The sequence below is a fragment of the Corella eumyota genome, chromosome 5 (genome assembly GCF_963082875.1).
Source record: "Corella eumyota chromosome 5, kaCorEumy4.1, whole genome shotgun sequence".
Lineage (NCBI taxonomy): Eukaryota > Metazoa > Chordata > Ascidiacea > Phlebobranchia > Corellidae > Corella > Corella eumyota.
The window spans coordinates 1,962,574-1,976,370 of NC_137494.1; the positions used below are offsets into that span (position 1 = coordinate 1,962,574).

The 13,797-nt window shown below is 26.3% G+C and overlaps 3 protein-coding genes across 3 annotated transcripts; 1 reads left to right on the forward strand and 2 right to left on the reverse strand.

Moving 5' to 3' along the window:
• Nucleotides 1-1,084: 1,084 nt before the first annotated feature.
• On the reverse strand, nucleotides 1,085-6,500 carry LOC145752910 (transgelin-3-like). Its single transcript, XM_082569277.1, has 5 exons — nucleotides 6,000-6,500; nucleotides 5,136-5,240; nucleotides 4,745-4,834; nucleotides 3,814-3,996; nucleotides 1,085-3,083 (listed from the first exon to the last, which is right to left on the reverse strand). Exons 1-5 carry the CDS (start codon nucleotides 6,180-6,182, stop codon nucleotides 2,973-2,975), a joined length of 672 nt encoding a protein of 223 aa, XP_082425403.1. The 5' UTR covers nucleotides 6,183-6,500; the 3' UTR covers nucleotides 1,085-2,972.
• A 2,228-nt stretch (nucleotides 6,501-8,728) lies between these two features.
• LOC145753082 (testis-specific expressed protein 55-like) lies at nucleotides 8,729-10,166 on the forward strand. The gene is made up of 2 exons (XM_082569472.1): nucleotides 8,729-8,962; nucleotides 9,626-10,166. The coding sequence occupies exons 1-2, from the start codon at nucleotides 8,768-8,770 to the stop codon at nucleotides 9,749-9,751; spliced, it is 321 nt and encodes a 106-aa protein (XP_082425598.1). The 5' UTR covers nucleotides 8,729-8,767; the 3' UTR covers nucleotides 9,752-10,166.
• Nucleotides 10,167-10,689: 523 nt separating this feature from the next.
• LOC145752848 (uncharacterized) lies at nucleotides 10,690-13,374 on the reverse strand. Its single transcript, XM_082569204.1, has 2 exons — nucleotides 13,265-13,374; nucleotides 10,690-12,947 (listed from the first exon to the last, which is right to left on the reverse strand). The coding sequence occupies exon 2, from the start codon at nucleotides 12,931-12,933 to the stop codon at nucleotides 11,299-11,301; it is 1,635 nt and encodes a 544-aa protein (XP_082425330.1). The 5' UTR covers nucleotides 12,934-12,947; nucleotides 13,265-13,374; the 3' UTR covers nucleotides 10,690-11,298.
• Between the last annotated feature and the right edge of the window lie 423 nt (nucleotides 13,375-13,797).

Below are 13,797 nucleotides of genomic sequence, written 5' to 3' on the forward strand. Positions count from 1 at the left end.
TTAAGTACTAAATTCCAGTATGACGTCACAACCGTCGCTTCGAAAGATAAATTACATCGAGTTTTATGACCCAGAATCGCGCATGTAACAGTACCCTAAGTTAACACCCCTATATCACCACCTGTATCAGTATCAGGACTTACAATCTAATATCATTTAAAACTTAATAACATTGCTTTTATATCTGACATCAATTTATAAACTTAACCTGGCCGAAGGGCAACATGTAATTTGAATTAAGCTTAATAATAACAAACTTTAATTGCACCTCTAATTGAACATGCATTACATTTTAACATTAATTGCTGTACATATAAATAGGTTAATCACAATATAATGGACAGCAATATAGATTGAGGGCGGTTTTAAACTATCCATTTCTTTAATTTAATATGCTTGGCATGTTTTAATTTTCAAGAAAGTGATTTTGTCATTTTTGCCCGTCGCATTAATGTAATATTTATTCTAAATCTTTTTAATAACTTCATTGTTGCGTGAAAACCTTAATAAAAAAGTGACAAAATATTCAAATTTTAAAAGAAAAATAAATTTATTTTTTTTATTTTTCCCTATTGAAAAAAATGAATACGTTACAACGTTATCGGTAACTCAAACATGAATATTTGCTTAATACGTGCACAACGCCCTTTCTAAATATCATGATTTAGGGCATAAGTTTAATTACCGCCAATAACCACACGTACTCGATCATCTACGTCATCATATTCAATATTTTTTATATTTGCGTCAATCATAAACACATTAAAAAATGCCCTAATACAATTATAGTTATGCTGATTATGTGTAGGCAATTGTTATTATCTTATAATTACATGTAAGCTATATAATTTAGGGCTTGAGGCGGTAGACATGTATTATTAAGGGGATTAAAGCTATTTTAAGGCTTATAATAACAATAGGTTTAAATCAATTCAAACTGTAAGAAAATATACTGCTACACAATCCTCTAAAATCGAAAATGAAAGACCTAATGTTTGCATTTTATAGGAAAAAACAATTTACAAAAGTGTAAATTGTTAAAAACAGTTAAAACAAAGGCGGAAAAAAAATAACCACATTGTTTTAGACGTTGTTTTATTGCAATGAAAAATCATAAATTGTATTTGATTCAGGTGTAAAATGGATTTATATCACGACATGGTATTATTATATGGTAAATACGTTTAGCACCAGCTTAACATAGAATATTACAAAAATAAAAAGATTACCACTACATAAATAATTGTCACACAAAATATATAATACAGTCGAGTAGTGAGGTGATGTAAAAATAACATGATATAAAGTTTTTCAACTATGGCTACTACATTTAAACAATTTATTCTGCAAAAAAATGGCACACATTCTTAGTTGGCTTTTTAATAAGTACACACACATATACTTATCATCACGTTAAAAATAGTCAACAACGTATTTTTAAGCAAAAGTAGATATCTTTAGCGCCAACGCGCGGCTATCAAAATCATGATGAAAATTGACATTTGTGATCGGACAATAATACAGAAAAAGTAATTTCAACCAGAATGCATTAAAGGAATGTAAAAAAAGCGAACGAAATAAAAAAAATTGGAATATATGAAAATAGTTTTCTTAATTTAGTTATTGGGACTAACAAAACAGGAAAAATATGAAGAAACATTCGAAAAGATAGGCTGAATTAGTGAGCACCTTATATAGCTTGAAGCAATCTCAATATAGCAAACATATTAGTTTAAACCTTGCAATCAAATTAAAAGCAAAATTTGGTAAGTTATAGTTAGTATAATTTCAACAATGTTAAGTCCCTTACAGAAATATGGAATCACTTGTAAGTTTACAGTTTTCCCAAAATTTATAATAAAAAGAGTAGCAAAAACAATATACTAATTATTAGTTAGATAGTAAAGTACATAACAATTTTAATCCCAAAAAACGGTTAAAGTAATGTAAAATTTGGCAAGGACCAAAAGCCAAAAAGTTTGTAAGAGGACCATAAACTACAAGTGACCCAAAATATAAAATAAAATTTTGTCAAAAAAATAAAATTTTGGATAAATTACTTCTCACAAAAAATGAAAAAAAACATTTTTTAGTTAAGCATAAAAATCTAAATGACTTAGAATAGAAGTTAGTAGGTTTTTCCAAGCAAATAATTAGTTTAATTAGTAATTAAAATGATTGTGGACAGGTTAATATAACAGTGTAAAAGTTCAATAATTAACAAAAACCTGAACGGAAATAAACTACAACAAACATGCTGAACAATTTCGTTAATTTACAGAATTAATTTAAATTTTCAACCTTAAATATTTGAAATAAAACAAACGAAAGACAATTTTTAGAAGCTCTCAAAAATAGCCCAAAATATAAGAAAAATTTTTTTAAATAATATTTGCAATTTTTGTATATAACAAGCTTATATATATACATACAACGTAAAATTTAGTTTATCAAAAAAGAAAATTTTGCTCGTCAATTTCTTTGTAGTTGCTCAATATTTTCGCTTGAAAGTTTCTTTACAAAGTAAAGATATAAGAAATAGCACACCAGGCTCAAGTACAAAAAAGTTTAACAACATAATACTACAAATAAGATGGCATAATATAAGACAAACATTTTAACTACAAAGAGAAATAAGTTTAAACATTTTTCAAGTTTTATGACCCTTTAAAATTTAAGTTTTTGACCCCTTAAAATTTAGGTTGTTTACCCTTTTAAATTTTAGGTTTTCTGACCCTTTAAAATTTAAGTTTTTTGACCCTTTAAATTTTAAGTTTTTGACCCCTTAAAATTTAGGTTGTTTACCCTTTTAAATTTTAGGTTTTCTGACCCTTTAAAATTTAAGTTTTCTGACCCCCTTAAATTTAAGTTTTTGTTTTTTAAAATCCAAACCTTTTTTAAGACAGAATTTTTTAACCTAAGCAACCTTCATAGTTGTAACAAATCCCTACAAAAGTTCAAAGTTGTCGTAGTTACGAATGATTCTTTACCACCCCATGGTTACCATTCACCTTAGTAACCATTTGCCGACCCAATCCATATGGGGTCATTCCCCTTTGTGATGCTACTCTGTTAGTTCCCATCTTAAATTTAAAAAAACAATTTTTTAAATTGGATCTCATGGTAATGAAGTTAAAAGGTAATGGTAAAATGCTAAAGGCTAAATAAAGGTAGTAATAAAATAGTAAGGGTAAGATTTTTTATAAAAAAAAACAAAGTTTTAAATTAAGGTTTAATGCTAATGTTAATATGCAATTTTAAGAAAAATATAATTTGTAAAAAGTAAATGGAAATTAATTTCATTAAAGTCCTAATTTAAAAAAAGCATAAACCAATTCCACAATTAAACCTATGTTGTAATTGTCTTAGACTATTTCATTTTATTTTAGTTATAATAAATGACAATAAATGTAATAAAAAAGTTGACAATATAACAAGATAATGAACTATAACAAAAATCAGTAAATCTTACAACAATATAAAATCTAATACAGCTCTCATACATGATATTAATCTGTAACGTGATATTAATGTTTATCACAACAACATTTAAAGTGGTATTATAAGAGTGCTCATCTTTTTAAACTGACTTAACTTGTTTTTGTGTGGTATACTTGTATAACAACATTTAAGTGAAAAAAGATTTGAATTTTTTATGAGTATCGGTCATTTAAAATAGATTATTTGTTGATATTAAACTTTAAACTTCTATATGTTTGATTTTAAAGTATTGCTCTATTTAAAAAAATTTTGATGTAACAATTCATAAACAGTTTACATTAATTTAAATAAAGATGAATTCCAATATATTACCTGTAAACCAATCACACTTTTTGAAATATTTTTCTGATTTTCGTCAAAATTTCTGATATTTTTTTCTGCAACTTTTACTCCAATAACTGGACCTTCAAACTTATTAGTTTGTGCCATTGAACCTAGTTTGTAACAGGTTACTTGAACTTGGGCTAAATCACGAGCTTCGTATAAATCTATCGTCTAAAAAAATTAGTGTTTTAATTAAACAATGATGTACTAAATGCACACATAAAATAACTATAAAAACAATAAAAACACTTTTTACAATATTCCAAAATATCAAAGGCCGTTATGAGAAAGAATTTGTGAGGACCGCGAAATACAAGAAAAATGCAGCAAAGACCATAAATTATAAGAAGAATTAAAAAATACAAGAGAGAATTAGTAAGGACCTAAAAGTACGAGACAGAATAAGTGAGGACCGAAAAGTATAAATTGATTTAGCAAAGACCTAAAAGTAGGACAGAAAATTAGCAAAGGCTGTAAATTAAAAAAGAATGTACAGAGACTAAAATAACAAGCAAATTTTTAAGGTTAAAATAAAGCAATGTTTTGCAGCATAAAACATTAAAAATGTTATTTAATATAAACACTTAAAATAATTACTAATATATTTCTATTTAAAACTTTCATTTATTTTTTTTTATAATTCTGTTAAACAGAATTAAATTAGCATTAGCCATAAAGAGCTTATATAATTAACAGATCAAGTGCAAATACATTTCTATGTAACAGATTAGTATAAGCTTGTTTATAACATTTTCCTCTAGTTCTCCACAACAAAACCACATTTTATAACAAGCATTTTATTTACTTTTAAAGATAAGCGAAATTCAAAATATCATTAGGTGATCTATCAATTGAAAGTAAACCTATTTGAAGGTTAAATATTAGTTTAGAATATTGACAAACTTATAATAGAACTTACCTGGAATAGATCAGCTTTGTTAACTCCATATCTTTCTGCTGCTTTTAAGAAGATACAAATATTATTCATTTCTTTACTTTTCTTCATTGCCTAAAATAAGATAATTTTATCAATAAAAATTTGAACAAATATATAATTCTGTTTTTTTAAAATAACAAAATCCGTGCTTTTTTTAGTACAAAATAGGAAACTAAAAGTTATTTTTATAAAGCACTACACATCATTTTTACACTTCTATCTTTAATATAAAAATCAGTTAATTTAATTTTACAATCACCAAAAGAAAATAAAAATAAAACATCATGTAATTTTGATTTATGCAAACAATAAAATGGGTTACTATCGTATTAACCTTTATAATTTAAACTAAAATATTTAATAATTTACTCACCTCAAGTTTGATTCCACAAGTAGGTTGGGGCTTGCAGGAATTTGGAGACAAAACATTCATCAATTCACATAAGATATGTCCATCCATTAACCATTCTCTAAATGCCTAAAAAATAAGTATTCTTAGTTTAGAATAGGGATTAGTAACAGAGTTTAGATACTAATCTTTAAACGTAATCATAACACAATTGTAGTTCACAGTTCTTAAACAAATTTATTAATTTTGTGATCCTTTATATTTATAAACATAATTTATAGTAAATAAAGCCTTATGTAAAAGAAATCAAACACGTTAAAATGTAAAGAAACTTTTTACAATATAGCTAAATTATAACAAATTTAAAAAATAAATTTAAAATGTTAAAAATAGAATTTTGATAAATGTCACATTTTATTTGTTGCCAGAATCTTAATCATATAAAACAAATAATAAAACTGTTACTAATGTTTGTACAAGAAATGATGGGTAAAGAGCATTTAATGTTGTTTAAACAATTCCTGTACATTTTATGACATGGTCACTAAACATTAATTTAAAGGAATTACAGACAAACAAACATATATTTTTTAAACTTTTACTTAAACATCGCCTTAAATATTTTTAAATATTTAAAACAGATAAAAAAGTAGAATATTTGCCAAAATTTTAAGAGTATGACAACTACTATATGTTATATTTAAGAATTAGGTCTAACTATAAAATATTTAAGACATTGGTTTATTCATTAATTTAGTTTTCCACTTCTTTTATTGAAACAATGTATTATTAATTGTATATATATATATTTTTTGTCACTTTTATTTGCACGAAAAATAGAATAAAAAATAAAATGAAAAAAATTTATCAAAATAAAAATGTCTGTACCTGTTTTCCTTGACATTCTGGAACTCTGATGTCACAATCCTCAAAATCTTGTTTCCCCATTCCATACATAAGCACCGAGACAATCCATTCCACGATCTCGTTTTCATCATCGAGCGAGTATTTTTGCTCCGTCTTCTGCTCCAACTCCCGATCCATTCCTAATCCTCGAACTCTATATGCCATCTTGGTATATTTGTGTTTTAAATATTTATACTGCTAAAAACATAAAATAATAAGATTTAAGTTGGTACTTATAAATATAATGGATCAAACAAATCAATGAATAACATGGTTTAAAAGGGATGAAATTGGATGAATTAAACCTTATACACAATGTAAAAACCATTTATTCCATTTTTTATAAGTACCAGATTTTAGTTAATATGTAAAGAACTTTAACATTTATTTAAATATTTAAGCATTAATAAAGAAGTAAGAAATATACAATTAACATTTCATTAATGCGATGAGAAAAAATAATAACATTAAATTCATGTTTTAAAACATGCCAAAATTATTAAACATATATTTATGCCACTTTACCTGATTGTAATTTTATGTTCATAATTAGTCTTTTTTTAATTGGAAATTATATATATGAAATATAATTTTATCTACTTTTTAAATAATTTCAAATAATTTTTTTTTTAAACTTTTTAAATACTTTTTTATTACACCTTTTCTACACTTTAACACCTATTGTTATTTTGTGGTTTTAAGTTAATATTTAACAGTTTAAATATCAATAATTTATTATCAGTAAAAAACGTAAATGTTTACTTAGCTAATGTATTTGTGAATATAACATAAACGTGAATAACAATGAAACAATCACTATATAAAATCTTATTGTCACAGTGACAATGCTAATTGTCAAACATAATAACAAACCTGTCTGCTAAATTTAACAATAAAACAATTAAGCATTGGTATTAAAACAATCCTAATCGACAAACTATATTTTTAATCGCATATTTACATTACTCCTGCTTAAAATAACCCAATATTGAAGCACATTGACCTTTAATACGATTATACTAGAACATGTTATGGTAACATACAAAGTTAAAGATTACCAAAACCGACACGAAAATTAACTTCATGTTGCCGTGCTTAAGTTCACTGAGGCGAAACAGGTTGTTACGTCATGAAACTAAAATAGTAATTCTTGCGCTGAGCCGAAATGCTGAACCTTATAATTACGTTTAAGCTGAGTCTGAGGCTATAAGCTTAGTAATGCAATGAAATTGAAAAAAATTCTCTATTAAATAAAAGTATAATTGGTCTTATATTATATCTGTAATTAATTTGTATTTTGCAAATCTTTATTTAACGATATTAACTGACAAATCGTTTATAAATCTGTCTTCAAACCTTTTTTATTTAAGTTAGTTTCTACACCTTACTATGTGGTCTTTCCTTACCGTTAATCGACCTTCTATACAGATTTATAATAAAACCACTTTTCTTTATTTTCTCTGAAGGTATCTCGTTTCTTTTAAGCTACACCACCGGATAAATCTTTTGACATTTGATCGTTAGTTTCAGTGTACTAAATTACGCCAACTACGCGACGAAAATTGTATCAATTCTGTTGCACAATAGACTAAAAGGAGAAATGTAGTACTGGGTATTCAACATATTTTTTTGTGCAAATTTTTTGGTTGTTAATCACTTTAAAGACGTTGTAATTTTGTTCACTTACAGAAAAACATTTTTCTGATAACATCAACAAAGTATCAGGTTATCAATAAGTTGATAACGACAAACGCAGCGTTTTGTGACCAATTTGCCTTCATAAACCCAGAGTTAAATATTTTTCATGCATTAAAACATATTCACCTAAGGACTTGTAGCCCTTTTTATCTCAAAATTTAAAAAAATCGTGATTATTTTTTTTTTTAATTTTATGTTTTCCTTTTTTTTTAAAAAAAGGGAAAAATTATGTATAAGTTAACCCAATACTTTTAGTATATGTAAGAAAATGTACTTCAAGGGGGCTTGAACTTAAGCCTTTTACTTTACGTTTAACCTAACGTAGTAATTAAATAGATTTATATCAGATTTCTATCGACATCTACCGACCAAACTATATTAAAAAAAACTTTAAAATCAATAATATTTAGTCTTACATTATTAAACTAAATTTATTTAAAGGTTTTGAGCTGTTAAAATGGGTTTGAATTTGTTAGCTTAAATAAACTTGCAAAATAACCTGCTACGCTTGAGTAATTATAAGAAGATTTTACCATGACAACCCAGTGACGCAGAACTAGCTTCAAAGGAGATTACGTCATATTTGTGGTTGTTTTGGTTTGCAAAGAAATAGAATAAAAATTCGATTGTTTTAGACAATTCATATTGTTATAATTATTATTAACGAAAATTTAAAATACAACAATCAGAAAACAATCAGATATAAAATGTTTTAAATTATTTCGATTGTTTAGTAATTATTAATAACCAAATTAAATGTAAACCAGAAAACTGAAACAATATTTATTTAAAAACAGATTTTATGCCGCCAATTTACAGACCTACATCAATATATTTTTATTTATTAATGTAGTTTTATTTTAAAGGCATCTGAATTACAGAATTAGTATAAAGAATAGAATGTTTTTTTAAAATTACATTTATTCTAACTTCAGTAAATTTAAAATAAAATTCAAAGTGCTTACATAAATTAATACAACCATTGCTTTAAATCACTTTTTTATTCTTAAGGTTATAAACATAATTTAAGTTTTTTTAAATTAAATCTAATAATGTCATCAGAAACCAGCCCCGAAAAACGAGTTTTGCTGACAGAAACAACTGAACAAGCAGCCCCCAGCCCCATCACAACAAGCACAACCCCTGCTAATGATAATGTAGATTTGGAAAATGTTCCACTATATGAAGATCCATATGATAGAGCTGTAACTTATATGGAGAAGCATCACATCTTGCATATTTTCAGAGTAAGTTATATTGTTTAGCTTTTAATTTAATACAAAATTCTTGTTCTTTCTTTGTACCCAGTAATAAAAAAAAAGCGCCTTACTTAAGGACGCTACAATGGGGATTGAACCCACGACCTCATGGTGGTGTAGCAAGTGTTCTTACCATTACACCACGCTGCCGGTTCATATAATACCTAAGGTCTTAGGTTCATTTACCGAGGCCAACTATTTTCTATATAAAAACATGGTGGTAAATTAGATGAAACATTCTTGCTTAAAACATCTTTATTCTTGATTTTACACATTAAAAAAATTACAAATAGAATATCCAAAGCCTTGGGTTTAAACCCAGTGCTAAAACAAAAAAAAGTGAAAATCATTCAATAATAATTTAAACTTATTTAATTTTTTAGTAGTTTATATTTTTAAATGAAAATGTAGTGCAAGAATGAATAAGACCAATTTATTAAATTTAAACATGCACTAATAATTTAAATTTATATAATTTGTCAGTAATTTATGTTCCAACAAAAATTATATAGATTAAAAAAAACTATTGGCATACTTTTGTGGTACTTCTTATCATAGGGAGAGATTCCATTTTTTAAGGCATATCAAGTAATTAAATTTTCTACTGTTGTTATATAAAACCTAATACTTTAATTCAATTTTGGTTTTAAGGAGATCACAGAGCATCTGGTTTACACCAGACCAGAGGATCCACTTAACTTTGTGTTGGAAGAAGTTCAAAATTTAATCAAAGAAAGAGAAAGAAAAGTAAATGAATTAATGAATGAGAAAAAATAAAAAACTTTTAGATCATGACATTTCTGTTTAACACTGTGTTTCTTTCATATTTTTTTACACAATTTTTAGAGGTGTTTTAATAATGCATTTTTCTGTTGTATTGTTACTCATTCTTTCATTGCCAATTTCATAAAAGATATTCTAAATTTGTTTATAAAATATATGTGTAGTAATTTTACCATTTTCCTGGCAATACCCAAATTATTTTTTATATTTTAGTTTTTAATTATGATTAAAAAAGCCCTAAAAATAAAACTACCTACTAGATACTACTTGAAGAAATCTGCAAAAGCTTTAACACTAAATATTCACCTTTAAATATTTACTTTTAATAACAGTTTTTATATTTCTCTTTAAGTTAAATTAAATTTCCCTTTTTTTATTTTAAGTAAATGTCAATGTTTTAATCACTACATTTTGTTCTGTTATTTGTAAGTGTTTTTATATTATTTTACTGAAGTGTTTTCTATTTTTCATATCATGTGTCAAAAATAAATAAATTAGTGACTTCTTAGTGCAAGTGTTAACGGTTTGAATCCCGGTGGTGGCAAACCAATAACAAAATATGCAGAAGTGTCGGAACAGTGTATTGGTATTGAACTCGTACAATCAGTTAAAAGAATAAAAAATACAGAAAAGTAGCTGCAACAAATTTGATTCAAAAAATAAAAATTGTGTAAAAAAACAACGAAAATATGCTTTAAAACAATGTTAGTGATACAGAAATATATTAGATGAATGTAGAACAAAATATGTTAAAATAAAACATACAACATAAATATTAAAAGTGTAATTTGATTGTAAATTTAATATATTTTAATTACTTGTTAAATTACAGAACCATATCCAAAATAAATTGAAACATTAAAAAGTTAAGCTATTAAAGTTGGAAAAAAAATGCAAAAATTAAACTCTAAATAATTAAGCTGTTAATCAAAATGTTTTCATTCAAATTTATATTTTTTAAGAAGCAAATAGAAATATGCAGTAAGTTACAAGTAGGGCAGTAGCAAAACTAAAAATATTGCAATTCGAAAAAGTTTCCAAAAACAAACAAAAATTTATTTAAAAAAGTTTTTTATAAATATTTCACATTACCACTTAGTCAACTTAAACCAAAACATGGAATATTTATATTTGACTCATCAGATATAAATCTCCAAAAATAGTATTACATAAGATTTAATCTTAACAAACTATTCTAAAAATAAATATTAAAAGTTACAATGACTAGATAGTTGCATACTTAACGGGAATTTTGTAAGTTATTTTCAGTAAATTTCCAATTTTTAACCAAGTTTCGGTTTCGTTTAACTAAAAAACAGTTAAAGTTTCCTTTAAACAACTAGGTAAACAAAAGAAAATTAATGTAAATAAAGAAAAATTAAACAACACAGAAAAATGTTGTTTTGTATTTTTGATGCTGTTATAAATTTGTCATAATTTTTAAATGCTCTTTTGAATTCCACACTTAACAAGCTTAAAAAATAATTTTTATGGCAAAAAATTGCAAAGTACCCTTGCTGCAGTGATAAAAAAACAAATATTTAATCTGATTCTTCGTGAATTTTCCCATTAATTGGATCATAACTCCCAGCACAATAATAAGTATTTGAATCACATGGCTTTCTTTTTCTCTTGTACTCCTTATAAGAAATTACTGTACAAACATGTGAGATCGTTTGAACGTCGTTTTCATCAATATGGCTCGACTGATACAAAGCGTTTTTACCATGGTGACGTTTACGTCCGATTATCGTCTCCTCGGGGTGATAAAACCACCTCACCCTTACCACCATTGTTTTACCCCAAGATTCCCACATTGATTCGATCACCCCAACGTAGGGTAAACTTGGTCGCCCCGAAGATAAAAATACTGCACATTCTCCACGATGAATAATCTCGTTATTGCGAGTGAGAGTTTCATAAAACGTTTTATTGACCTTATCGTTTTCCGTGCATTTATAACAAGGCCCACTCCACTTCCAGAATGATCTATCATTTTCGAATGTTGGGTGGTTAATTTTAGGCGTGATGGTCTTCGACAATTTTATTGGTTTGTGTTTTTCTGTGGATATTTTCCGCCGGGGCGATTTTAACACAAGTGGTTCTGTATTTCTGTGATCAAAAGCAATTAATTCATCAGAATCATGATCCAAAGAGACAAAATGACCAGGGGGTAGATATCGAATTTGTTCTTGCGGTATTACCCTTAAATCACCATCATCAAACGAAACATCGTAACAACCCTTAACAGATTTATTAGAACTAACATGACCTTTATACAAACAGTTCATAGTTTTCGACCAATAAGCAGCCACTCTAGTACTTTTCGCTATATCTGAAGATATTTTTTTATTCTCGATACATTTGTTGAAAACCTCTTCTTGACATAAAACAATTGGTCTGTTTCTTCGTCTGTCTCCTTCTAATAAAACTCCATACAAATCTGGGGGGTGTACTAAAGTTAGTGTACCTGGATATAAAAGGTCGTCATCTTGTAACATTAAAACCTGCAGGCCTTCAACCAAATCAGTTGCACAAAGACCTTTATTTGAAGAATATTTATTATGTTCATGCCCACTTAAAACTGGTGATAGTATATTTGTGCCGTTATTTTCTGGGGAATTTAAATCGATTTTTAAGCGTTTAGGTTTGCAATGTTTTCGTTTTCGACTCCCCGATGCACTTTGTTTATCTTCTGTTACAATATTGGAACTTAAATTTGTGTTTTCCAATAACTTTTCGTTATTAACAGGTAGAATTTCATTTATTTTATTTTCGTTTTTACAATTGATTTCAGTTTTTATGTTAATAATATTATTTTTTGAGTTCGTTTTTAAATCTATTAAATTGGTATTTTCAACAATATCATCATGGCTACATTCTCCATTTTGAAGCTTTGTTGGTTTAGTAACATTGTTATTATCATCTATGATTGCGTTTAATTCAGGTTTAGGTGTTGTGTCATTAAAGGCAGAGTTTTTAAGTTTCTTTTTCTTTTTGCGCAAGTTTTCAAAAGTTTTTTTTCTTCTTTGTAGTTTTTTAAGCTCGTTCTGTTTTTGTAAATATCTTCGTTTTAAATCGAGTAACCTTTGCATCATTTCAATTTCTTTCAAGCTCATATCGTCATAATTGTAACATGGATCTTGCATTTGGTTATGTTTATTTATTAATTTCATTCAAAAAAATAAATCTTCAAAAAATATATAGGAAATATATTAATTTATCTTAAAAATGGATATTAATAGAAAACTGACCATTTAACCCATATAAACCTTACTAATATAACCTTTTAAAAAATATTTATATCAATATCAGAACCGCATAAATACACTACATAACTTTGCCCTAATCATTAACTAGTTAAGTAAACATACACACATTTATATAGACAGCAGAGTTTAATTTTATATACCCAATTTAAATAAAAAATGTTGGGCCACCAACACATAAAATATTTAAACCTTAATTTTTTTTTATATATATCAAAACAGAATATAATTTAATTACCAATAATTAAACGGGAAGTACAGGCAGATAGAAGTATGAACAATAAACAGACTTCATTTTTTAGCATACAGAAATTAAACATTGTAATTTAACCATCATGTATTTGTAAAAATAAACTTAAAAATACTAAATTTTGTCTGTGGGCATACCAGAGTCGCCTATTTCTTAATAGTTAGACCAAAATTTGGCCTAAACATTTACAACAATACGGTGCGAAATCAAATTAATAAATATTTGGAAATACTGAAATTTTAATTGTCGCATTACAGTGTTTCCAATAAATTTTGTAATTAGATTTAAAAATATCTAATTATTTAAGATAAATTTAGCCTTAAGTTATTATTTAAAACGTAAAAAAATTATTTAATATTAAAGCTTGAATTAAAAAAAAAATTATTAAATAGCCTTAAATACACCATTTTTTTAATTATGCATTAAATTAAATTGGAAACACCCTACCGGTAAAATTACCTGAATTTTTTTCCGACGACTTTGTCAAATTTAAACTGTTTCTAATTTAATAAAAAATTGTT